The sequence below is a fragment of the Anser brachyrhynchus genome (genome assembly GCF_964034855.1).
Source record: "Anser brachyrhynchus genome assembly, chromosome: 2".
Taxonomy (NCBI): Eukaryota; Metazoa; Chordata; class Aves; order Anseriformes; family Anatidae; genus Anser; species Anser brachyrhynchus.
The window spans coordinates 131,810,830-131,837,957 of record NC_137695.1 but is presented as its reverse complement, the minus strand read 5'-3'; the positions used below and the strand labels follow the sequence as shown (position 1 = coordinate 131,837,957).

Genomic DNA, 27,128 nt, shown 5'->3' with positions numbered 1-27,128 from the left:
CCTCCGCCAGGCCCAGGGCCAGGCTCGCTCTGCCGGGGTCCCGCAGCCCCCTGCCCACCCTCGGGGCAGCGCTGCGGTGACGGCCGCGCACAAGGCCCGCAGGACCCCCCACGTTCCGCCCCTTCCCTCTGGAACTACAATCCCCACCACGCCACGCGCCGCCTACAGCTCCCGAAATGCCGCGCGGCAAGCCGCCGCCGTGAGCCGCCCGGCGCTACCTTTGCGGGGCATGATGGGACTTGTAGTCCGCGCGCCGCCCCGCTCCTTCCTCCTCCTAAGCTCAGGTACCGAGCCGCGAGCCCGCCTCCCCGGCACCCGGGGCGGGGCGGGGCGGGGCGGGGCGGGGCCGGGCCGGGCCGAGCCGAGCGGGGCGGCGGCGGCGGGAGGCGAGCGGGTGAGCGGGGCGGGGGGCGGCCGGCAGCGGGGGTACGGCGGCGCTGAGGCGGTTGGGGGCCCGCGGCGGTTAGTTTGGGGCGGGGGGGGGCGGCCTGGGTCCCCGTGAGGGGTTGTGAGGGGGGAGGTGGGGGCCGTAGGTGAGCCGAGCCGGCACCGAGTCGTCGTGGGGTGGTTGGTTGGTTCTGTTTTGGAGTTGTAAAAGCGAACACAGCAAGAAGTTTCTTTAATTTTTTGCTGTAGTTCTTAAGGAACCAGTGTGCCGTAGTGCTTAAATCCGAAAAACAGGGGTCACCCGGGCTTGGTCGCCCAGGCAGAGACCTGCTGACTGTAACCGAGTGGTATCGCGTAGCCGAAACTCTTCTAAATCCCATTACAAGCCTTAAATAAGGCTTGTTCTGTTTTATGATCTGTTATCCTTGAATTGGATGGCCTACGTGTTTCTCCCTGAGCCTAAAAGCCATTAGCTTTTAAAAGGGGTTGGAATTGCAACAGCTTCAAATTGGAGGCAAAGCCTTTTAAGTGGTTTTGTCGTAGCCTTCTCGCCTCACCTACAAAAAGGGAGGCGAGCGCTGTAAACACCCAGCAGGGTACGTTGCTGTCAGGCCGTCCTGTGGCATGTGACGGCAGGGCTCCTGGGACTCCGTCCTATCCTGTTTCACACTTAGCAGTCAAGTCCAGCAAATGTTGTCACCTTTTTATTTCATTCTTAATTTGCAGTTGGGGATCAGACTGAACCAAGCACGGGTTCTGAACAGGGAGCAAATTTCTTATTAACGAGTAAGGTAGTTAAGTACTTAGACAAGAAAGAGAGCGCGGCAGCTGGTTTATATTATAGGTGTCACGAGTGATCTGTTTGTTTGGAAAGTTGGTGGGGCGCGATCGTTCCTCTGGTTTAACCCAGCGATGTGAGCCCAGGCTGCTGTGAAGCTTGAATAGTGCCCACCTAAATCTTCATTCCTTGTTGCAATGATGTGAGCAAGGAGCACTGTGACTTGTCCTAAAGTATCTCATTAAATTGCTTTCTGTTTCTTCTGTGACGTGAATTGGCAGTAAGCCTCTATATACATAGAAGAACTTACGACCTGAAGTTGTCACCTTCTTTTGAGCATTGTGCCATTTTCACAGGTTTAACCTTTATGAAGTGTATATTAATGTGATTTTACACCCTGTTGCAATTCATAACAAATATTTTAGATATTTGGAGTGTTTTATACTTTTACAGTTTAAGATGAATTTGCATATGCATATAAGTATGGTAAGTTCTGATTTAATATCCTTCTATGTTTTCTGTTTCCTTGAAAAACATGTATCGTATTAAATGACATGGCATGCCGTTAGCTCACTTGACCGGATGCTTCCATTGCTCAAAGAATACTCTTCTGTTACTCTTCAGAGTTATAGGAACATGGGTGAGATACTGATAGTATCAGCTCCTTTTATTTAACTATGGGTGTGTATACTGTGAGCTTGAGCAAAGAATGACTTTCACAAGCAAATGTTGGGATCGTCACCCTTTAGTATGAACTGGCTTACAATTTGGGATGGTCTTAAAGCGTACAGAAGAAAATAAAACCAAAAATGCACTCTGGGAGCAGACCTAACGCAGTCCAGCTACAAACAAACATTCAATGTCAATGGTACCAAATTATAGCTAGTCTGAAATAAAAGTTGCTGAAGCTTGTGTAGCATGGATGTAGGATTCTTAATACCAGGTGCTTTGCACTACAGATCCTTTCATGTTAATCCTTTCAGTAACGTGTGCGTGCATTTCAGGGTGTTAGTAAGTTCAAGGTAGTAAGTTCTTGACTGGCATTTCACTTTAAAGAAGGGAGTTCTTCTAGAAAAGGCACTGTCCAGAAGCCATTGTAACATGAAAATGTCTTTTTTAACAACAGTGACAAAAAGACAAAGTGCTGAAAAGCACAGGCTTTTTTCCTTCACCAAGTTCTGAGAACTCCTGGGTGAATATTACAGGTTCCCTGAGGTGTGGGCTTATTTTCCTTTGTTTTGATTCGTAATGTGTTTGTTTAGACTCATAAATCAGCAGGAGATAATACTAATACTAAATACTAATTTATTTATTTACAAGTCCTTTGATTTGTTGTAAACCTTATACTCAGCTGTATTCTTCTGTTTATGGGGATTTAATCCCACACGTCCCAGGAACATCACTGGGTAGGGCATTCTTTAAAGGGATGCTTTCAGTTCCTCATGCTGGTAACATTTACTGGAGCCAGGTGTTGTGTTGTTCAGTATTTTATATGGGCTACTGTAGTGCTAGAGAAATCTGCCTGAGAAAACATCACATCTTGATGTTTCTGCCTGTCTTAAAAATCAAAGCAAAGTTGATTTGAGGCAGAAGGCAGATTTGCTTACTGAGATCCAGGTGGACAAAAGGGATTTAGATCATAGTCTTGCTAGTGGAGAATGTCATATTCAAGACAGGTGTGACTTGCGTCTTTCCAGCTGCGCGATGCTGAAGCACGTCAGCCATCTGATCTGTGGAGTTAAGTCACGCAGCCAAGCACAGGACTGTGCTGCAATAGAAGCTGCTGGATAGTCCAAATCCTGCACCTGACCAGCAAAGTAAACCAGGAGTGTTTTATGACACTGGTGTTTCTGTTTTCTCAGATGCAGCTGGTTGTCCAGCCTCACTCCACGGTGAAGCAGTTACTTTTGCAGAGCTGCTGCCAGTTTGAAACAGCTTCTTTAGGTCATCTTCCCTGAGTTTTCACACACAGAGAGCATGTGAAGCCTTCACCTATGTTCCTGAAGGGCTCAGGAAGTTTGGTTGTTGGTTTGTTTTCCCCGAATGAGTTCTTTCAGGAGCATTTTTCAGCCTTTATTTTCGATACTGGTTCATTTTGTATTTATTTACTTATTGATGTTCTCTAATATTTATTTAAAAGAAGAGAATGAAAACTTCACCCTGGCAATTAAAAAACTCATTTGGTTTTTGCTTCAGTAGATGATTGATTGTATATATGGTATGAATCAGGCTGACAGTTTCCCATTTCACAGCCGCCTGCAGCTTCATGGTTGATTGGTGTACTTGTGGGTGAAATGGGTGGTGACTCAAATCCCATTAATCCAAAGAGATAGCATCTCATTTGCATCTTGTAAGAACACTCCTTTTGGTATGAGATGATGGTGCTTTTTTGGCAGGTTGAGCCTGTTGTTCTATTTTTTTTATAGAAACATACATACGTGTACACAAAAGATTAATTTTAGCTTGAAATGATTTTCTTGTAGAACAATATCAAATCTTTGATTCATCGTCTTTGCTTGAACTTTTTTTTCCACTTTAATCTCCTGAAATGGAAAACTAGTTACTAGTACAACACTGCTTTTGATGTACATGCGTGTAAAACTTAATTGCCGTAGTTCAAGCTACAGAAAGCGTGCCCAGTTGTTACAGATATCTGCACCATTATATGCAAAAGTTGTTTTGAAAAAAAATATTTTGCTTTGAAAACAGATGCATCATACTTCAGTGAATATATACATATATATAGGATATGCAAATATGTTTTCTCACCCATGTTGTTTACTGTTTTCTTGTTGCTCATGTCATGCATAATATTGCCTGCATGTATGGCTCATGGACATTGTACAGAAACAATCCTGAGAAGGGCTTTTCTGCTCTTTGTACTAAACAGCCACTAAACCTCCATGAACTTTTTAGGTTATGCCTAAAAGTTGCTTACCTTTTCAAGAAAATTTTTTACTTATCTCATAAAGGAAAAAGTATTTCTCTTTCATAATCTCACTTTCCATCATTTTTATTTTAATAGTTGTGAAAAGCAGAGAACTCCTGAAGAGCTATCTCTGGAACTGTAGAGATAATTTGAAAGCAGTATTTTATATGAAGCAAAATTCTTTGTGAAAATGTTTACCAATCAATATTGCTATTTACTATCCCAGTATGGATACAAATTCTTCTAAAGCAGTATCTTAGTGTTTCTTTCATTTAATAAATAAATAAAGCTTTTTTTTTTTTCTGACCTTCACTGCAGGTGCTGTTTTTGAAAAGAAGAGAAAGCATGGCATATATACTGAACAAACCTTAAACTCTTGGACCTGAAACTGAGTGTTTTTTCCACGAAGGATGGCAACACCATACGTTCCTGTTCCTATTCCTATTGGAAGCTCATCATCCAGCTTCACAAACAGAAACCAAAGACGTTCTTCTTTTGGGAGCATCTCAACAAGTTCCAGCTCCTCAAAAGGACAGCTAGAGGACTCTGCCGTTGGTAGTTTTAAAAAGATGAGCGTGCCTGACCAGATTGGTTCTGCGTCATCTGTGTGTAGTAGTCCACTTGTTAGGACTAAATTTACAGGTATGGATACATCCATAGAATACTGTACTCAGCCCGTAGAAGAAATAGAGCAGAATACAGATTCCAGGAGCTGGGAGGATCGACCGTCCACGCCTACTATATTGGGCTATGAGGTGATGGAGGAAAGGGCAAAATTCACTGTAAGTTTTTGGGATGGTATAGTTCATTCTGTAATGACAAGATAATCACTGAACGTGCTTTGCATTCTTTTTCACTAATTAATCTTGCGGGGATGTTGGAGCACTGCACAAACACTAGTCTTGTTTCAGAGTTCTGCAGCCTGACAGGAAAATATCAGGAAAATATCTCTCCCACTATGCAGGTGGAAAAAACAGCCTCAGAAACAGTCTTTCATGTAACTGTGTATGTGGAATGGAAGTGTTTCATTGTACTTCAGGTGTCAAGTATACCTGCTCAAAAAGTCAGAAATCTTGCAAAGTTGCCATTTCTTGTGAAATTGAACTTCTAGAAGTTCTGGATCATTAAACATCTCAAAATGTAGTCTTGTATTTGAAATTAATGATAAAACAACCTGGTATTATTTACCTTTTACAGTTACTAGTAACATACAACAATTGCATTAAAGTACAAACGTTCACAGCTTCTTGCATCGTTAGGTTTAGTTTCTAATTACTGGAAATCTTCTGTAGATGTAGTTCTGAATACATCAGAGTGAGATATCACATGGAGTATCTTATGACAGAACACCAGCTAAACTGATTTGTATTGATTTTTCTGAAAATGTTCAGTAGCTGGCAATTCAGATTTTTGACAAGCCATAAATATATTAAAGCCTTTGTGCACTCGTTTTTGTGGGACTGGTTGAAACATTTCTAAGAGATTATTAGGCAATGCTTGTGGGACTGATGGAAGTTGTTTGCTCTTCTGAAGGAACGTAATTAATTAATGTTTGTCACAAATAGGTAGAAAGGAGGAAATAGCAGACAAACATTTTTTTTCCTGTTTTCTTTTAGATAGGTATGTGTGGAAGCTAATAACTTGATTTTTCAAATACTAGTAAAATCATCAAGTTCTTCTTGCAAAGAATTAAATAACTTTGCTTTTTAATTACATGATAATGATGGACTTGCCATAAGGTTTTCAATTTCTAACATCTTCATGCATGGTAGCATAAGAGCCAAATTTTTGTGACATATAGATGAGAAGATTCCTTTTTAAACAATACATTCAAAAATAAGACAATGAGTAGTATTGTTAAGATGACACAGTTTAATCTGAAAATATGCCAAGGCTTAATCAACTGTGCACGTAGGATGTGCTTCAGCCGCACTGAAATTAAGGAGTCAAAGTTGTCACTAAATTTAGAAGTCCAGGTTACAGAACAAATGAAGCATTCTTCATGGTTAAACTGCTTGGGTGCATTTTTGTTCTTTCTTAATTCACTTCTGTTGCTTTTTTTTGTTTCTGAAAGCATGTAATTAACTGTTTATGTTTTCAGTTGCATGCTGAAAATAAGCGTGCTATTGTGCATTAAAACTAGTAAGTCATTAGTGCTAGAAATTTTGGTTGCTTCCATAATGCAAAAATCAATGAGATGGAAGGCAGTGGAAATTAAATTGAAACCACCAGTAGAAGTTAGAGAGGAGACTCATTTGCTAAAGGGCTTTCTGTTGTTGAAATTTTTGTTTGTTTTTTAACTGTTTGTTAATGTCATACTTCTCAAAACTGTGAATCTGAATTGCTCCAGCTGGGTGATGAGCAAATGTAAAAAGTTAAATGTTAGTGTATGTTGGAGTGCATAGCTGCTGAAACATGGGGAGGAAAATCCTAGGTTAAAAAACATCACTGCCTGTAAGCAGATAATCTCAAATTTGTTAACAACCCTGAATTGTTCAGTTATCATTTCTAGGTGGTTTAAGTAAAAAGCGATGAGATGCTGAATCAGCTAAAAAGTTGTTACTGAATACTGCATGTTTTCATTGAATATCTTGTCCTTGTGGAATAAGGTGATTAAGGATTAACTGAAATTACTTCACTCTGTTGACATTGTAGTTTTACCCAAAAAATTGTGTGAAGGAACTGACAATTGGTTTTGTAATAGCCTAGTCCTGTTTGTTTATTAATTACAAATCTTGAAAGGAAGCCTTTTTTTGGCAAGAAAACCAGAAATGTTTGATTCAGGTTAACTGTATTTTCTTAGTCAGTAATCACGAGCTGATTGTGCTCTTTATTACAATTATGTACACATAACTTGAAAAGAATTTTTTTACATTGTCTAATATTTATTTAGCTGCTCAAAGCGAGGGCCAGACTAGCTGTTTGGTGGGGTTTTGTTTGCTTGTTTTTTTGTGTGCATTTATAAACAATGTATTTGCAGAACTTTTAGTTGAACATCCTGTAAATCAGAAAAACTACTGCAAAGCCGCTTGTTCTGTGTTTTCCTGTGTACTAGCAATAAGTCTTCACAATTTTATTTAGCAGTTACGCTTCGTGTAATTTTTGTAACATAAAAGTGTTTATACTCTTGCTACGACAGGAAAGCTAAAACATTTGGGCAAGCACAGAAAATGCAAGAAAAAAGAGTTACGTTTTCATGCTATCTTTGGAGGCATCTCTTACAGAATAAATTGAAAAGCTAATAACCTTTTGCTCATGACTGCAATAGTGCCTCTACCATAGTCCATGACGTCTGCATATGCTGCTGCTTGAAAGTAGAGTTCTGTGTTTAAAAAGTAGATAAGAGAAGTATTTGCTCAAGGAATGCTTTTCTTTTTCACTGTAGTTATGTGTAGCCTGTGTAATGTATTAAACTGCAAGCAGTTACAAGATTTTAAAGAAGAAATGTTGAAAATGGTTAAGTGTCTGGTGTACAGAAGCTGGGTAGCTGTGTGGCTGTATGTTGGGACTGCAACAAGAAAAATATATTTATTAGTTAACCTGCTGTGGAAAAAAATGAAAGATTTTATGAAACAGATTAGAAAGTGTTTAAAAAGTAATTAAGTGAAATGTCTATCATTACAATTCCAAGAAATACCTCTTTCTTCCTTGTATTTTATCAGTTTTAATTAGAGAACACCTTCTGGAAAAGCTAATCCAGAGCAAGTGCAAAGTCATTTTCCTTATGTTGGAAAAAGTAAGGTTGTGACATGAGAATTCTTTTTCCTAGACATGGTTTAATATTTTCTGGATAAAGTTGTGTTTGTTAGATTCATTGCGTTTAATTATTAATCTGTTTGATTTGTAGATCGCCCTTCTAAAGGGTCTTTTGTTATTATCCATTGGCTTTTAAACAGTGTTAACTGCTGTGCTGCTGTTTTGCTAAATCTGTTTCTAAGGTTCCATTACTTTAGTTCTACAGTGCTAGTATCATAATTCTGACACTGCTAACACAGGAAGTGGTCATAGTTCCTGTCTTTCTAGGCAGAGTAATGTTCACGATAAATGGACCAAAGCAGCATCTTATTTTTATCCTGCGTCACTTTTGCTTGTGAGTCAAGTCAGGTGAGACCTTTTCAAATAATACAACACTCAGTAAGTGATTATTACAGTCATCTTAAAGGCAGATTGGCTTTAAGGATTATGAAGTAAAACGATAATTCAGCAATAGTTAAAGTAGGTCACTTACCTCTTTGATAGCTGAGACTATAGAAGAAAGCTGATAGCTTTCTTCTTTCTGGAGAAGAAATCCAGATGCAGTTTCACAAACCATTTCTTTCAGACAGAAAGTAGTTAAAGATATTAGGGGATTATGGAAAGTCCTTTTATAAATCTGAAATTCATTCATAATGTTTATACTGATCATTTTTTTTCTGAGAGTTCTTTTTCATTAAGAAGTAAAGGGTAATTTCAGCCTTATAGCCAATGCATTTTAAAGTTCTGCATGTTTTTCTGATAGTCCTGTTTTTCCACACAGGTGTACAAAATACTAGTAAAAAGAAGTCCAGAGGAAAGCTGGGTGGTTTTCAGACGGTACACCGACTTCTCCAGGCTTAATGACAAGGTGAGAACTACACATTGGTAAATTCTCATCTGACTTACTTTACTCTTATTTCATATTTTGTTTTCATTGTCTTACTTTTTTTTGTCACTTATTTTCTTTCCTTGCTTCTTCACTGCACATAACATATACTGCCTTAATGAAAGACAAACAGTATCTCATTTTTGCGAAGACTACATATGTGAATAGACATACAAACATATATGACACACATAAACATACATTTAGCGTAAAGAAGATATTTTTTTCATCTCCGTCTGTTAGTGTACTTCATACTTTATATTTAATTTCCTTTATTGGATGGATTAGAAATAACATTCACTAGTTGCATCCCCTGTGTGGAAAAAGAACTAGGAGCTTGTATACTTTTGCAGGAATGATCCAATAATTATTTATTCTTCATCAGTGCAACAAACTGTGTTTTCTAGGGGCACAGGCTGATAAAACTGAAGTTTAATGAATACTGAAAGTTCTAATTATGTTGGTCAGTTTTCAGTTGGTTTTAGTGTCTTGGACGTTAATTGTGAAATACTATATCAGATCTTTAAAGCTGAAGATACAGACTCCTACTAAAAAGTTCTGGGTGAGCAACATTAATTTTTTTACAATATTCAAAAAGGTAAAAAGAAATTATATAAAAAGCAAAAAGTCTTTGAATTGGTAAATAAAGTTTAGTAATCTCAGTTACTATCATTTATATAGAGCAAAAAAGCAGAAGAAACAAATAACTACCATCTTTCTTGAGGTTGGTGGCAAATTATTTTTTCCCTGAAATTATATTAGAAGCTTGGCATTAAATGACAGCAGAATTGAATAACTGATTGCTATGAGAATCCTGATTTGAAGTATTAACTGAGGGGGAAGGGCTTTTCAGGAGGGCCAGGTAAAGTATATGCCTGACACATATAAGACGTATGTGTATTCAGATGTCCAAACTGAACTGAGAGTTAAACTTCAGCAGTGACTAAAATGAGGAAAAGTTGAAAAGAACTTGGATGTGTGTAGGTAAAATGAATGCAACTTGGCTAACTAATAGAAGCAGCTAGTGAATTTAGTAATATCATTCTTTATTTGTCCTGACCTCTGTGAGAAATAAATGAGCAAAACAGATAGCAGTAGGACCCTGGAAAGTGTTTTGGACATAACTTCCACTAGTTTCTGAAATATTTTTAGTACAGAGCAGCTAATAAAATAAAACTGAATGGGAGCGAAAGAGCTGAAAACCATGAACTCTCCTTTTAGGAACAAAATAAATAACTGCAGCAGAAGGTTAAGACTTGAATACGTCAACAAGATCAAAAAAAAAAAACGTACACATACAGATCGGTACAAGAAGTGTAGTACAAACTTGTAAAGACTAAGGCAGAAATGCTGAGGTGCAAGATAAGCTGTCACAGGAAGCCAAGAGCAATAGGTAAACTTCTATAAATCATTAGAAACAGAAGTAAGGGAAGAAGGCAGGAAAATAAAAAGCCAATACTTGAGAACAAACTGCAGAAAGCAAATGATACAACGAAGACTGAAATACTCTGTCTCTAGCTGTAATAACAAAATCGGGTAGTATGTTGAACATGACAGAACTTGACGTGTTAGGGGCAAAGGCTAAAATTTGGCTAGATGTGTAAGTTTTATCTCTTAAGAACATGTAGTGGATCGAAGAAGTATATGGGAAGTGCTGTTCTCTCCCAAAAACAGTGGGAAGAGAAGCTTTGTCAAGGCTATCAATGTGCCTGGAGAGCTACTGAACGAAAAATGAAATGACCCATCTTAAGAACAACGAAGTTAGCTAATTTTCCTTGAGACACTGCCTCATGTGACACGCATGAGCTATCACATGACAATGTAGGGGAGAGATGTCTAGAAAAGATGCTGGATCCAAGCAAGAAGCCACACCCAGCATAACTTGTTTGACCCCATGGTTTTTCCTTATGCATCCAAGTAGTGTTCAAGAAAGAACGCCTCAGGACTTGCCATTGAAAATCGGTATGCTGATAGCTGCTAGCTTTCTCATACCATGTTTGTTCACAGGAGTAATCTGTGTGTAGGCATACTCTTTCCTCAGAAATAAATGGTGTGATCTACGTAACCAGACAAATGAAGTCATTAAAGCAGAAATCCATCTGCTTGAAAAGCTCTCCCGGCAGTGGTCATCTGTACAACTAAGATAACACAGGAACTCCTTTTGTAATCTTTTCTGAGTTTGGTTCTGTTCAGTATTTCGTTAACTAAGAGGGCTTATGGATCACGAAGGATACTTACGTGTGTCGTATTATATTGGTAGAGATGAAGGAACGTTGAATGACCAAAGATAAACTTAAAAATATCAAGAAGAGTCTAATACGAAGATAAAATTCAGTAAGCAAACAGGAAAGTGGGAAGATTTAAATGTACAAATAAGAACCGAGGCTTTGGGAATAAGCCATTCTATAAATAAGAAACTAGTAGTTATTGTGGGCTACAAATTAAATATGCAATTATGTGATTTTTAAAAAAGCATCCTTTGCATGCTATGAGATAGTACTTCTGTAAGCATCTGTGACCCACTTGTGGTTATTCTGTTAAGCTGTAGGGAGATTCTAGCTGGAATACAGTATCTCTTTTTAACTGAACCACCCGGTACCTCTTCCAAGAGTCTATAAAAAGTAATTAAAAAATACAAAAATAAAGCTTATTGTCAGAAAGCTAAAATTTTTCCATGCAAGAATCAAGATACCGAGTGAAGAATTATTTTGGAGCTCTGCAAACATGGAACACTAAACTGTTTTCAAGACAGTTTGTGGAATTCCTATCACTGGAAGATACATATGAATGAATTTGCTTTATATGCCAGTATCTCTGGCGGAAATTTCTTTGATCCCGTCTTCACAAAACAGTTAAACTGTTCTTGAGGCAATTGAGGGAAAGCTATTTTTGTAAAAAGCTGTTTGCTTTTTCTGTTGATTCTAAATCCTGCTTGAGGTTTGTGTCTGAAGCATGCCTTCTAAGAAAGGGCATCTAGAAATTTTCTTTTAAAGTTTTAATGTTTTTTGGTTTTCATGCATATTAGAAAAATAGGTAACAGGCAGGCTTGGATGGCTCAATCGTTATATAAATTTCATCTTCCACTCACTCGCATATTTCAATTTTGAATTCACAGAAAAACTCTAGATATTTCTGCCATTTTAGTAAAGATCATTAAAAATAAAGTAAGCCAAAAATATACTTTTGCGTGTCTCAGTACTAAGGATTATGCCACATCCATGCATATTGAAACTTTAATATTCTCCATGTACAATGAGCTACTCTTTACTAGAAGGATCCCATGCATATGTCATCTTTCATTCTTAAAGTCCTCAAGAAAAGATGAGTTGCAGAGTTACAGGTCTGTAGTGAGCTTTATATATTTCATTTATGTAGTATTTGCTATCCCTGCATACAATAGAAGAAGCACCACTGAAATGCTTACTCATTTGCTACTTTTTACTTACGTAGTTTTCTTACATTTACTGACTCAAAGACATTACATAACAAAGCAAAGCTTTTCAGTCCTGTTTTTTATAGACTAAATTTGAGAGGTCATTTGATTGCCTAAGGTAAAGTGACAGAACTGTGCCCAAAACTTATACTGTATATAATTTAAATTTATTTACTGTTGTGGAACTTACCTAGTGCTTGAACTTAACAGAAGACAGAAGGAACCTGTGATTCTCAATAAAGTCAATGCCTTTATCAGATTCAGTATTTCATATAGACTTTTTATTTTCATTCATCTTTGATTTCTATTTTAGTTAAAAGATATGTTTCCAGGCTTTCGATTGGCCCTTCCACCAAAGCGCTGGTTCAAGGATAATTATAATCCTGACTTCTTGGAAGATCGACAGTTGGGACTACAAGCATTCCTCCAGAACCTAGTAGCTCACAAAGATATTGCTAACTGGTATGTGATTAAATTTTCCTATGCATTTGGTTTTTTGTGTTCCAACCCGTCATATAGGCTACTAGATTCTAACAATGTATCTTTGAGCTACAAAGTAATGGATTTTTGTTAACATTGATGTTGTTCATAATATTAATTATTTGGTTTCCTATTAATTTAATCACATTTTAATCTAAGCAAAAAACAGGAGTTGCACATAGTTAACTGAAAACTATACTGAGATTAAGTGTTAGGCTTGCACAGTGCTAAGTACCTACACTGTTATGCAATAAATTCTTAAAATGTGCATTAAAGTTTTTTAATTTATATTACATTATAGTAATAGAAATACCTTTACGGATTGCTTTACATGAGTAAATGTAAATGACAAAACAAAAAAAAAAAAGATGTAAGAAGAGTCTAAAAATCATAATGTGTTTAAGCAACAAAGTGCAGAGGTCTCTTTGAACAATGTTATTTTTCATACCAGCTGGAAGATTCTCCCAAAGCTGGAGGATGAGAAGAATATAATTTTGGCAAATGAAATGTAAAATCATATTAATATAGGCCAAAAGAGGAATTTAGTAAGTAAGTTGCTAGAGGCAGAGCAGGTATTTCTGATGTTGGAGAAGGTTTTCAGATTTTAAGTTCTGAGGTTACTGTATCAAAACCATTCTTTGAGGAATCAGTCTGAGGAACTGCCTTTAACTGAAATTTCATTAAAACATGAGGAGTAAAAAACTGTGTAGAGTAAATAGCGTTCCCTTAATTTTAGGTAAACTAAAACATAAAATAGCTAGGCTGTTGTATGAGAGTATCTACTGCCCACATCTATTTTAGGTTTTTGGAAGAATGGCTGTTACTACGTTTGGCACTTTTCATAAGCAATGTGAGTGTCAAGTCTGGGAACTATAGATCAGTAAGTAAGTTTCGCTTGTGGTACTGCTTGCGATTTAAAAAAAATATATATTGTAAGCAGATTAACAAATAATATATGGAAAAGTAATATCTTTTGAAGAGGAAAATCTATCTTACAAGTAGTTAGGAGAGAAATCACATAAAATAGTTGAAAGGTAAGGAAAAAAGGTTTTTGGAAATTTACGGATATTACATATGGAATCCTGGATCACAGTTCTAGACACCAATGTTCAGAATATCTGGAAGTGAGCAAAGAGATCATGAAGTATTGTGGAAGGATTGTTAGGCACTGAATGACTAACAGATGAAATAACATGTTACAAGTGCAAAATGGCAGTAAGCATATACATACAGAATCATAAACTCAATTGGATTTTACAACATAGAAGTGAACCATTTGCACTGATATAAATAGCTTTCTCAATCAATTCTGTATCCAGAAATAGTCAAAAGGATAAATAAAAATTGATGAAGAGGAACTTGAAAGTAAACAAAAATATACTTTATTGCTGTGGGAATCTGAATTGCACTTCCACATAGTACAGTAGTAAAACACAGTATTCAGTTTCAAAAGAGGGTCTGCTAGAAATACTGAGAAAACTACAGAAAAACATCCACAGAAAAGTTCAGCTCTACTTAGTCTGTCATCTTGGGAAAGGCTTGGCTAAGCAAGGCACGTGAAATCATCAAGGGGATAGAGAAGGCTGAGTAAACGATGCTAATTTTTCGGATGATTCATAGTCATCTCTCAATAAGTCATGCTACCGGGTGAAGGTTTGTTGTGAGATGTTTGAGACAGGAAACATAAATGGATTCAAACAGAAACTGGTTCAAAACATAAATGGGTTCAATTCAAAACAAACATCAACGTCTGTGTTTCTCTGTCAGTAGCTGTTAAACATGATCATCTGGATCAAATATATGGCTGTGAAGGTTAAGAACTTCCTGGTTTTTAAGTTGCACAGTAATAGCTGTGCCAAGAAAAGGAATTCTGTAAATGTCAGTTATGTTACGCTGCTGTGTGGTAAACCAGTGAGCTGGATGGACTTTTAGTCTTCTTGAATAGTTCTGAAGGGTTTGTGCTGAGCTTCATGTTGTTGCAGCTAGCTAGGTATTTGAGGTAGCTCGTTTATATCTTGATGGTGGTCTATGCTGGATAAAATCGTCTGTAATAATTATAAAAAAATGTTGTGAAGGCAACTTACTCATCAGATGCAGAAGGGAATTTAAATGTTTGTGGAATCTGTTTTTACTTTGATTAATGAGCAGGTAGTTAACTGTAACATGGCTTTGAAGAAAGCCTGGCTCTTGGCTGTGTAAGGCTCTGTATGAAGAATATAAACTCTGAAACATAAGATACCCTGACAGGATATAATGTTTGTATCAGTGGAAAATCTGGATTCCTCATGATATGATTAAAATTAGATAAATTTGATCTGTCTCATTTCTTATCCACTTACCAGAGAGTAATAGTTACTGTTCAATTATTATTTACACCTTACATGAGCAGTGGTGAGAATCTGACCCTGCTTCCTCTTTTTAAAATCTCACCCTTCTCTGATTTTGCAAATACATCAAACTATTTAGGTCATACCAAAAGCGAAGGACCTTTTCTCTTTGAAGAAAAGTCTCTTTCGTTTCTCTTTATGCACTGTATTATCATTGAGGTGTATTGACTGTGAGGAAAATCTGCACTCCAGATAAAGAAGTCATTTTGTGAATCTATTTCTATTTAAAATAGATATACCGAGCGGCTTAAAGATAAAATATTAGCTTGGCATGCAGAGGAGTAAATTTAGAGTCTGCATTCTGCAGATTTCTTATCTTTTGCCTTATATTGAGAATTCAGTGGAAGATCAAATTGAAATTCGCATACAGAGTTTAATGTGTTCAAGAAAATTCCACAAAGTGTCAGAAAGAAGTTTAACCTGCTAAACAAAAGTATCATCAGGCTTTATAAATGACATGGCTCTCCTCTGCCCCCACCCTGTACAAGAAGCAGTTTGAAAGGGAAAACGTGGCTGCTGAGTCTTGTCACAGATCTCTCGTGCAGCACTGTCCTTCCTGCGCCTTCCTGCCCTTTTCAGTACGGGTGTGCGCTGGCGTTGCTGCCTTCATTGAGAAGGATGTCAGCTGGCTTAGCGGCATAAAGGAAAGGAAGCCACGTACAGCAGTCTCTGTTATGTGATGTGGAAGGTTTCTGTGAACTGTCACTCTAGAGACAGAATTTTCTTCTTTTTGCTAAATGAAAGGAAGAGGTATAACACATGGAGGGGAAAGCGGGCTCTCAGAGTAAAGCTAGGCTGCAAGTGAATATTTATGCCATCAGATGGATATGTTAGTAAAAAAAGAAAAAAAATGTTTTTAGTAGTCTTATGTTGCAGTGACCTGTGGCTTTCAGTTTCTTGACGTACAGTGAATCTACAGCTTTCAAGAAGTTTCCAAAGCAATATAAAAAGACAATGTTCTGCCAGCAGCTGTAGGGAGAACAAAAAATGGGTATGGCTTTTCAGAAGTAGATTGTAGATTGAATATTTTTGCACATTTATCTTCTGCATATTTGCTTTTTCATGCATAAACATTACTGTATGTTCTGTCATTCTGATATTACACTTCAAAATAAAATTACTAATGACATGTAGAAATTAAATATTTTAAAATGTTTGAACTGAGCTGTATGAGTCAAGCATGAAGATACTGGAGAGGAATGATGAGCAGAAGTGTTTCCATATAATGAATTCTTCTGCATTAGGCACATGTGAGTTCATTCAGCACAACTTTCATCTTTATGAAAAGAGCAATTCAACCATTAAAAAAATGGGTTTGAGCACCATGGTAGAGAAGGGTCACTTCAAACAAGCTGATGAAACTATCTGGATGGAAAAAAAAAACTTCCTTGAAAATGTGCTTCATATGGCTGAATAACTTTTCAGTTGGTTTGGGATTATTTTTCTAATAATTTAACAGTTTTATCGACTTTTACCATCGATCACTTTCTGAGCTAGTTGGAGAGATAATGTTAGTTTTATTAGTAGAATTTTATTAATTTATGTGGAAGAAAGTTTAGGCTGTGGCTTGCACAAGTCATGGAATGATTTATGTAAGCCAGTGGAGAGGACTTTCAAAAAAAAAAAAAAAGAAAAAAAAAATGAAACTTTTCACATAGTTTAAGTGGAGAAAGGAATGGATCGTTACTATAGGAGGAATTTTTCATGTTGGTGTAAGGGCTACGTGGGTGAAAGTGGATATGAAGACAAAAATTCTCACCAGCCGTTGGCTGAATAAACCCCTGCATCTTCAGATCTGTAAAAAGAAGTTGAAACAGGCTTACACAAATCCAGCAACAAAATAAAGGTTCAGTACAGGATGCATTTTAGATCAATACTCTTCAGAGTCATTGTAAAACTGAAAGTGATGTCATAACCAATGTTAGCTGAGAAGTGTCACTTTCCATTCTCCTTGCTGAATCTGAAGCTGTTCGATCAGATTGGTAGCTAGATAGAAGTTTTCTTTCTTGTGTTTGTACTTCGCATTTGCCTCAATTGTAGAGAATGAGAGCAGGGCAGAAAACTTCTTCCTCTTGCCTTCACCTTTCGACTTAGGAGGAAGAGACAGGGAATTAGTTTGGATCCTCTTTTTTTTTTTTTTTGGCATTCATTGCAATAAGAAATGATTTAGGGATTTGTAAGTAGTGAGTGCAAGCACAGAATTGCTAATAGATTACTTGGTAATTAATTGTAGTATTCTGAAGATACAGTCTGTGAAGATTTGAAAAAACTGTCCTAAATTGAATACTACCTTTTGTTTGAAAACTTTTCAGTGTACTTGTGCAACTTCTTAGGTTATATTTTAAAAACTGTCCCTAGTTAACACATATCAGTGAGACTTGCTAGTTTATTGACATTATTTTGAATACTTGAGAGTAATACAAGGTTGTATGTTTGCATCCTTAAAGTAATATGACCTTGTATCACCATCTGTAAGTATTGTTGCTTTTTTGTACTTTAAGTAATTCACTCTATTTTATCTGTTAAAGCCTTGCAGTGAGAGAATTTCTTTGTCTGGATGATCCTCCAGGTCCTTTTGATAGTCTAGAAGAGAGCAGGGTAAGTGCTATGTAATATGATAGGCAGTAGAAAGCAGTAGCTGTTGAAACATTGTAAAATATGCTGGGATGTTGCAAATGGGACATTTCCACCCTTTCACAAACATTTGCAAATGTATGTATTTCTAAAACTGACAAGAGTCTGCTGATAGTTGGTGCACACTGATGATCTTTGACTGCTATACCTGATCCCTGTCCCAAGATACAGTCGCTTCCTTTTTGCCCTTATGAATAGTGTATGAAATTTGTTTGTTTGTTTAAAGGCAACTACTAGTGGTAGAAGTAGTCCTGTTCTGAATATAAATAGAGGTGTTTTTTTAAGGCTTACTCAACACATTGTCACAATGTGTACACCATAAACTTCAAGCCTTGCTGTAAAATATTCTTTCTGTGAGATGTAATGAAGGGAGTGATTGTTACCACTGAAAATAGTATTCTTGCAGATAACTGAGTGGTGGCAAGTAAGTGTCAGGTAGTTTGTAAGGCAGCAGGCTTACAACATGCATGTGAGCACAGTGGACAACTAATAAATACTGTATGCTGCAGTCTGTTTTGTTAGAAGTATGTTTCACTGGCATGCTTAGCTATATGAAGTGTGTCTAGAACTGGTCATCTTAGTTTTCTTACTTGATAAAATAAAAATGCTTCGGAATTGCTTGTACATTGTTAATACTGCAGAATTATGAATGTTAAGTAAAGCTCCTGCAATTAAATTTATATTTTGCATTTTGTTGTTTTGTGTGCAAGTGGGAGTGCTTTGGCTTTTGTTCCATTGGTATGTATGTCTGAAGGATTTGGTGTATTTTGTGTATTGGACTCCTGTTTGATTTTCTACACGGTTACTTTTCATTTTAAGCAACTTACCATTAAATAGCTAAGATTAAAATTACAGGAATTACTTGTTCAGATAATTAAGATAATTAATGTACCTTCTCTAGAAACTTTAGTCATGCATACTGTGGTGAAGTGTCAGGGATATTCTTTCACCATACAAATTTAGACAAACTATTAAAATAGTTGTGCTGCTGTAGTTAACTGCTGTCCATTAACCATTTCTAAGAATTTATCAGACGTAGCTGTCACGAAATTCTAGTCTCTGGGGTTAGTACATCTTGTTACAGAGTGGTTGGGGTTGGAAGGGACCTCTAGGAGATCACCTAGTCCAAACACCCTGCTTCAACAGGGTCAGCTGCTGCAGGTTGCCCAGGACCAATGTCCAGTCAGGTTTTGAGCATCTCCACAGGCAATGACTTCATGACTTCTCTGGGTAACCTGCTCCAGTTTTTGATCACTTTCACAATGGGAGAGGTTTTTTTTGTTTGTTTGTTTTTAAAAAGTGTTTTCTTGTGTTCAGATTGAATCTCCTTTTTTTTTAAATTTGTGCCCATTGCCTCCTGTCAGTGGGCTCTGCTGAGCAGTGTCGCTCGCTCTTCTTCATTCCCTCCTGTCAGGTATTTATACATATTGATAAGATCACCTTGAGCCTTCTCTTTCCAGACTGAAGAATATCAGCTCTCTCAGCCTCTCCTCATGTGAAGGATATTCCAGTCCCTTAATTATCTTTTGATGATGATCTTTGAATCCTGGTCTCTGGGGTCCTGTTGGACACTAAGCTAAAAATCAGCTAGTTCCCTCAACACTCACGGGTGCAAACTGTCAGGCCCCATGGATTTATGTATGTCCGGTTTGTGCTCCGTAACTTGATCCTCTTCTACCAAGGGTAAGTCTGTCTTGCCCTTCTTTGTCTTTTCCTCTGGTCACAGAGGCCTGCATTTCTGAAGACCAGCATTACCGGTCAAAACTGAGGAGCAGATGGCATCAGGTACCTCAACCTGTTCAGTGCCATCTGTCACCAGTTCTCACACTCCATTCAGCAGCAGGTCCACAGTTTCCCTAGTCTTCCTTTTTGTTGAATATGTACATGTACAGAGTACTTCCTTCTTTCTTTTTACATCCAGATTAAGTTCCAGTTGGGCTTTTACTTTCCTAATTCTTATCAGTGCAGGATCAGAGAGCAGCTCCTTCTGGGTCATCTTTCTATGTTTCCACTGCTTGTGCACTTCCTTGCTCATTCATGCATGTTTCCTGTCACCTTTGCTTGATTTCCTACTTGTCGGGATGAACCTGTCTCGAGCTTGGAGGGGGTAGTCACTGAATATCAATGAGCTCTCCTGGACTCATCTTCTTTCCAGGCTGGTAGCCCATGGATTCTTTCTTCTAAGAAGTTTTTTGAAGAGCTTGAAGTCTGATCTCCTGAAATTTTTAGTTTTTATAAATATTTTATAGAATATTTTTATTTTTTCTGTGAATAGGGAAATTTGTATGTACGTAATACAAAGGTAGAAATTATATAACTTAATGATATTCTTAAGGAGATGATGGCCAACTTTCAGTTAGGCCAGCAGCAACCCAAACAGTTTTACAACATGCACTAGAATTCATTTAATTAGCTTGGATGAAACAGGAGTAATGCTTAATGGAAATGATTGCTAGGGTTCACCTAAAATGCTGCGTGAAGATTGAATTGTGTGTAATGTGTTCTTGGCTCTAGAAGATGTGGATAAAGCTGATTGGTCTTAAATGCTTGTCAACTAAGATAAATTTGCTATCTCTGTCAATAAAAGAAATTAAAACTCAATGCAAAAAAAAAATAGAAATGGTTAATTGGGTTGAAAAACACTGCACTTTTAGGAATGCAGTCGTAGCAGCATTTTTAAGTGAGAATCAGTTAACATCATATAAAATGTTTATATATAGTGAATTCTATGAATTAGTGTTTAGTTGCATGTAATGTTAATCCAAGAGAGCCTCGGTAATGGGTTTCCTTATTTAGCAAGAACATGTAAATTATTAAATCAGAATTGCACATGACTGTTGGTAGGCTCACTTTTACCAGTAGTAGATCACCAGGCTCTGTGCCAACACTTTGATTGTTTCCTGCATTCAGTGAATATTGCACTATATGTTAAGCTCTTCATGTGAAGTCTTGAGACTGCTTACTGTCAAATTCTTCAGGGTGTGCTATATACATGTCATCCTCAGCAGAGTAACGCAAAATACCTGCTATGACTGAGTCAACAGTACTCTTAATATTTCTTTAAGCTTCTTAAAAAAAAAAATATATTGGTCTTAGAGTTTTTATGATTGTCGTATTTGCAACAGCTATTTGGTTCCCAACTGTAACTTTCTATCTTTATCTGGTATAAGTGAAGAATATTCACTTTTTCTGAATATTTTTAGCATCTCTGTTACTTAGATCTAGGAAACTGACTTCAAAGTTATGTGAAACCAAAGTTTATATGAAGGACAAAGGGAGTAAGTGATTTCAGCTGATGTTCTGTATAGGCAAAAGGTTCAATATTAGGGACTGCATGTCAGAAGAGGGAAACCTCTTTCTCTAAAACCTTTTATTTTATTGTGACACAAAGGATGCAGTAAAGTATTTGTATTGCAATATAGTATAATAAATTCATTGCTCAAAGCAAAGTGTCATGTTTTATTAAAGACAATTTTTTATTTTTTTTAAGTATGTTGCTCTTTATGGTAATCAATACAAAGAAAAGCAGCTACAATTCTGTTGCAGTTTGATATTTCTAAAAGAAAAATCAACAAAGGCAATCCACTGAAGTAAAATTGAAGATGTTCTTAAATCTTTCTTAGGCTTTCTGTGAAACTCTGGAGGAAACAAATTACCGTCTACAAAAAGAACTGCTTGAAAAACAAAGGGAGGTGGAATCACTGAAGAAACTGTTAAATGAAAAACAACTTCATATAGATGCTATTGAAAGAAGAATTAGGTATGTAGAAATTGTAGGACTTCTAGGAGTTTTTTGACATGAAGGCATTTTCTCTGGATAGTCGGAAGCACCAGCTTTAAATGTATTCTTGAAAACAATTTTCCCACATAACTGCACACAAGGCAGTATTTTCAGTAATCTTTCTCTGGCTAAAAGCTTTTGTTCAATACAAATAACTGCAAAAGTGTTGTCCTGTCTTCTCCCTCTAAAGTAACTAGGATTATGTTTGTTAATCCTTTAAATCTTGTAAAGAAAAGGTAAAGATTCTATTCTGCTTTTGAAATGTTGGATATGTGAAGTGCCCTGATAGAGGTGAGAGCAGTGGAAAAATTGCTTTGAGTTACAATATTTCCCCTGTACTCAAAGCTTTGACAGAACATCATGATAAAGCGACTATATGCCTGTTTTAATGTCTAACTTAGTTCTGAATTGCCTGGAATGTTGCCACAGATAGCTTTTAAATATCACTGGAGATTGTCCGTTTCAATCCAAAGAAAAAAATTGGTGGCGTTTCATAGGAGAGCTTCGTGGCGCATGTCTGCTAAATTTTGCAGCAGGTGCAGGGGAGTTAATATTCAGTGTCCTGCTGGGCCTGCTGAGCCAGTCTTTGTGGGGTTTCCGTAGCAAAGGACTAAATTCCCATGGGTGCTTTAGTATGTGTACTTCAATATTGCTTAGGTTGCTAATTCTGGCATTTCCAGGTTGACTAACAAGTTACATTTTTGAATGTATGGTTTAAGTAGGCTAGATTTGGAAAAGGATTTAAATGGAATTGGTGTATTTTACTGAGATTTCTGATACTAACTATGTTTAGTTTGTAACTCTACTCCTGAAGACAAGTAACTGAGAGTTTAAAAGATGCTTTTCCTCTTTTTCAAGAAAATCATGATTTAGTACTGGCAAAAATGCTGAAATAGCCAATGAAAACTAAGTAACTTGTATTTGGCTAAAACATTGTGGCAAGAAATTTTGTATGATTAAAACTAAAATAAGAAGCCATGAGTAACAAGAAGGGCTTCTCTTCTTTATTGTTTTCCTGGAAGACAGATGTTTTGTTTCATTGTTCTTTTTTATTTTAATACGGATATACCCTGTCTGTTTTCAAGATGCTTTAACAGTATTGAAAATCAGTCAAGTAGTAGCTGAAGTGCTGATGGAAAATAACACCTGTGATTTTTAGCTGTAAAAGTAAGATACCAAGTAATGCTGTGACTTTGTTTAAAAAACAATAATCAGTTTGTCTGATAGGAATGGAACCCAAAAGGAATGAACATTACCTTTGCCTTGTTGAAATGTTTTGATCTGATGGCCCAACAACAATTAAGCATCTTCTGCCTTTGCACTCTAAAGGCCAGGTGCCTAAAATGTGTGTGAAAAACTGGATGAAGTATCAGACTTACAGGCTTTTACATACCGTGCTGGGTTTGGCCCAAAGATAGACCAGTAATTAATTAGATAATTAATACTGAAGTATTACTTTAAAATCATGTTAAAGGTATGGAAACAATAGTTGTTCAAATATATACATGTATTTTAAAAGTGAATATAGTAAAATTATTTTCAACGTGAAATTGTTTGTAAGACTTTCCAATTCAAGTGATGGATTTCAACACTAAATTTGTTTGTTTTCCATACAGATAAATATTTTGGAAACTAGGGTTCTTTTGGTTTTGTTTTTTGTATATAATTTTACATGACCAAGTTTCCATTTCTAGTCAGGTTAGTTGGACCATCAGTTTATGTTGCTGTTAAGAAAAAAAGTATTACCTGTCCCTTTAGTAGGAGGTTGTATTACTCTGGCAAACTTGCATCTAAAGTTACAATGGAGAAACTTGTGAAATTGTTGAAGAAATCTTTTTATCATCTTGTCTGTCTGTCTTCTGTGTTTTGGCTTTGTTCCTTCTGCCACTGAAGCAAGATGAACGTGGCGTAGATCATATGCTTCTAATTTCATACCTAAAGTCATAGTCACTTCTCCGGGATCTGAATTATTTTGTACAGCTACCAAACTGAGATACAAGAAGAGGATTGAATTTTGTTTAAATAGTTTAAATAGCTATCCAGTGCAAACCCTGCACCTCTGTAGTAATAAAAAGAATATGGGTCATGTTAGGAGTGAGGTTGATAGGTTCCCAGAAACTGTAAAGTTTAAAATGAAACAAACAGCTTTTTGCTGATGAATGCTTGTTATAAATAGATTGGTGGTACTCTGTTCTTATTTGTTACAGGGATTTATCTTCAGGAAAAATGACTCGTCAAATGTCAGGAGAAGAAAGTGAGTGCAGTGGTGAGGTGGAGTCTTCTGCAGTAGAAGCAGACCAGGGTACCCTGGGTGAGAATGGCTGGTAAATACTATTACTTTACTTAAAATGTGTTTTTAATTTTTCTTAAAGTATGTTTTTAAATGGTTGGTCTTATTCTGCACAGCCGAGGAATTTAGCATTTTTTTTGCACCTCTCTGTAGCTATCCCATGTTTCATAAAGGCCATCAGGATGGATGATTTTAGGTCTTAGATCTAGTGTAAGTGATAAGCTGAACAAGCTTTGTAAATGTTTGGTGGATTGCAGGCATAAAATGACTGTAGAGAGTGCTATTAGTTTCCATTTGACAAAGCTTATTGATCTGTTGTTGCAGCTCAGATAAAGAGAACCATGAGGCATGCTGGAGCGGCTCTCTGCCTGAAAATTCTGTACCAGAAATTGAAGTTGCTGAAGTAGCATATACTGCTGATGAAGAAGAATAGATCAGTAGCATCTGCTGTTATCTGGGAAAGTTTCGTGCTTGGGACATACTCTGTGGGTAGGGGCGTATAGTAGCTGTAAAGAATTTACAGCAAAGAGCAAGAATGCACATATTGAATGTTTACATAAATCCTTACAAATTGTTAACATAAGAAATATACCCAGTGCTGCTTTGAGTTCAGTTTTTATCTAGCCTTTATATATTTAATATATTAAAGTCTAATAAGGGCTAAAATCAGCTAAAAGTTAGATAGTGTACATACACAATTTGGCTGACTTTCATAGCTGAGTGGCATAAACTTTAAATCAACAAACACATTTAACTAGCATGTCATACGTTGCCACTGATGTGACACATTCAATGTGTTCATCTGTTTGGTGTTTGTGTTTTCATATTCTTAATAGCCATACGTTAATGATTGTTAAAGTAAAGATGGACTCATCTTACGTTTAATAAGATTGTAGCATATGTTGTTTTTAAATTCTAAAGTTGAAGAATATTTCTCTGGAAATTTTAATGCAATGCAATAGGAAAACTTAACCAAGAGAGAAATACTTACGAAACAACATTATAGTGTGACATTTTAAGAAAAAAAAAAAAAGAAATGGTCATTTTTGCTGAAGGAACTAATATGAGACCCCCAAAACACTGTGTATTTTCATCCCAAGATAGCATGCTGTAATACTTTTAGTTTGATAATGCTGCTTTTAAAACCTGGGATACCTTTGCCATATATCCATGTAACAATAAAATCGGTGAGTTTGCCTTTTACTTGGAATACTACCTCTTATCATCTTGCTAATGCATTCATGTTTGTTTAAAAATATTCCAGATTATATGGAGATAAATGAAAGACTTGTGAAGAAGCCATATTTTTCTCTGCACAGTTCAGTACTAGATTGAATCTAGTTGCAATGTGTTTTTGTTTCAATATATTGTACATGTGGGGATATCGCTACATGTGTTCTAAAGCCTATTTTTCAAAACATATTGAGACAGGAGATGCACTTTATAATTAAGACTTCATTGTGCCAAGTTCAGTTGGCTAATTGGTTGAGAAAAGGGGAGTTGCAGGGAGAGGATTATGTAGTGCCTTTTTGTATTTTACTTGTTCATTACTGCAGAATTTTGTTACAGTGCTCTTGCTCAGCTTTGTGGAATATTTGATACAGATTGTTTCTGTTCTTCACTTATTTACTGAAAGTGCCTTGTTTTATTCTGCTTTTCCGATAGGAAGAATGCTGTTTTGTTTTAATCCCCCCTCCCATACCACCCACATCGTTGTTTAATGTTGTTAATATGCAGTGTCTTTGTGCTGGAGTTTTCAAAGGGAGCTTTGTACATCAGACTGTGCATACAATGACCTTTATGCAGAACTGTATGAACCTTCCTGGTGAAATAAAACTATGGACAAAACACCTGTCTTCTCTTTTCCATTGTAGAAAAAATGTTTGATGCTTTGTCTGGTAAAAGAATAAAAATATTATTAGAAAGAGACATTTTTTACCTCACATGATTTCGTACAGTTACTCAGCTTTAAGTCTGAGTTCTGTTTGTACCAAAAATTGTTTGCGTGAAAATGAATGAGAATGTTGTAACAAGACACCAAAAAACTTACTGTATTTCTGTTGAAGATTAAAATATAAAAGGAACTAATCTTTTTTATAGTCTACCTGAATCCTCAGAGACGTTGAGTGAACTCAATAACGTTATGTCACCATATTGAAAATTCATGTTATCTTTTGTCAGATGTCACTTGTATATTTGAGATGATAATTGAACTGTGTATATTAGTGTTAGCTTTACAACTATAAATGTTTCAAAAAATCTTGAAAAGGTGCTTGGATCGTATATGCTAGGCTGTTCTAAAGTACTGCAAGTAAACACGCAAATCTAGTCACTAAGGATAAAACAACATAAACATCTTACAGTTTAGTCATGAGAAGATAAAGCAATGTGCATTTTGTTGCGCTGCTGTTAAAGCTTATAAGACATTTTGCTGTCTCAAAACATTTATTGTCACATATGTAGACATCTCTGGTCAGTTAAAAATCAAGGTTTCCCTAACCTGAGGTGGAAAATGTGATTCTACTCAGTAGTCTGTCACATCGTTTAGCCTATGTTATTGGTTACTGAATGGTTATCCCAGTAAGGGAAATGCAGAATTCTTTCTTTGAGGTGTGCAATCCATGGCAGCCTCTAACGTTCTGATGGAGATGGCTTCCAAGTCTGTCTTGTACTGATGGCATTTTTTATAATGTCCTATTTCTAGTGCCTCTTCTGGCACTATTTCCCACCCATTTCCTCATGATTTTAGTACAACAGAAGCCAGCTTTCAATCATTTCATTCATTAGAATGTAACAGTGGAATTGTGGTCTTTACAAGGAGCAAAGGAGTGCTCAAGCTGAAACTGCAGCAGAGTGAACTAATTACAAGGGTTGCAAGCAGTAACACTGTTCCATTCCAAAGGTGATTGTCTTAAACTGGGCATTTTATTTTTTGTTACTAAAATTTAATAATCCTGCAGCATTTTTGTTCTTCCACAGCACTTGCAGCCTGCCCACACCACTTCTCTGCTTTTGACTTGTATACTCCCAAATTAATAAAAATGCTGACTGTATTCAGTCAAGAATGAGTCCCTGTAAAACTCCCACTTCATACCTTTCCCACTGTTCCCATGCGTTACTGTGAGTATAATACTCTCATTGAACCAGCTTAAGGAAGGAAGCAAATTCACTACTTCTCCAAATTGCACCTGACAGTTGGAAGACAGAATAGCCTATCCAGTCCGTTTTCCAGTATGCTGCTGTCCTCATCTTTTGGTGTTAAGCATCTCTTTGTTGCTCTGGGGATTCATAGTTGCAGAATAAAGGGGTTGCAGAAGAAAGGGATGTGGAAAGCTAGTGTTCTATGAGTATGTCTGTCCCAAATTGTTTCTACCTTGTAAATCTTCATTAAACTGCAACTTGATTTTT

At 36.8% G+C, this 27,128-nt stretch overlaps 1 protein-coding gene across 3 annotated transcripts; it reads left to right on the top strand.

Annotated features, from left to right (window-relative positions):
* The first annotated feature begins 142 nt into the window (after positions 1-142).
* SNX16 (sorting nexin 16) lies at positions 143-27,128 on the top strand. Of its 3 annotated transcripts, none has more exons than XM_080578994.1 (8): positions 143-284; positions 4,413-4,876; positions 8,611-8,697; positions 12,462-12,610; positions 17,544-17,613; positions 21,273-21,409; positions 23,638-23,754; positions 24,045-27,128. In XM_080578994.1, exons 2-8 carry the CDS (start codon positions 4,505-4,507, stop codon positions 24,151-24,153), a joined length of 1,041 nt encoding a protein of 346 aa, XP_080435120.1. In that variant the 5' UTR covers positions 143-284; positions 4,413-4,504; the 3' UTR covers positions 24,154-27,128. The 3 variants fall into 3 exon arrangements, with proteins under 3 accessions (XP_080435120.1, XP_080435118.1, XP_080435119.1); XM_080578992.1 differs by having other exon boundaries at positions 275-394; XM_080578993.1 differs by lacking the exon at positions 143-284 and adding an exon at positions 428-462.

Coding starts and splice junctions, on each gene's coding strand:
- SNX16 (XM_080578994.1), top strand. CDS start 4,505: ATGGCAACACCATACGTTCCTGTTCCTATTCCTATTGGAAGCTCATCA. Junction 17,614..21,272: donor ATAGTCTAGAAGAGAGCAGG/GTAAGTGCTATG, acceptor AATCTTTCTTAG/GCTTTCTGTGAAACTCTGGA. Junction 21,410..23,637: donor GCTATTGAAAGAAGAATTAG/GTATGTAGAAAT, acceptor TATTTGTTACAG/GGATTTATCTTCAGGAAAAA.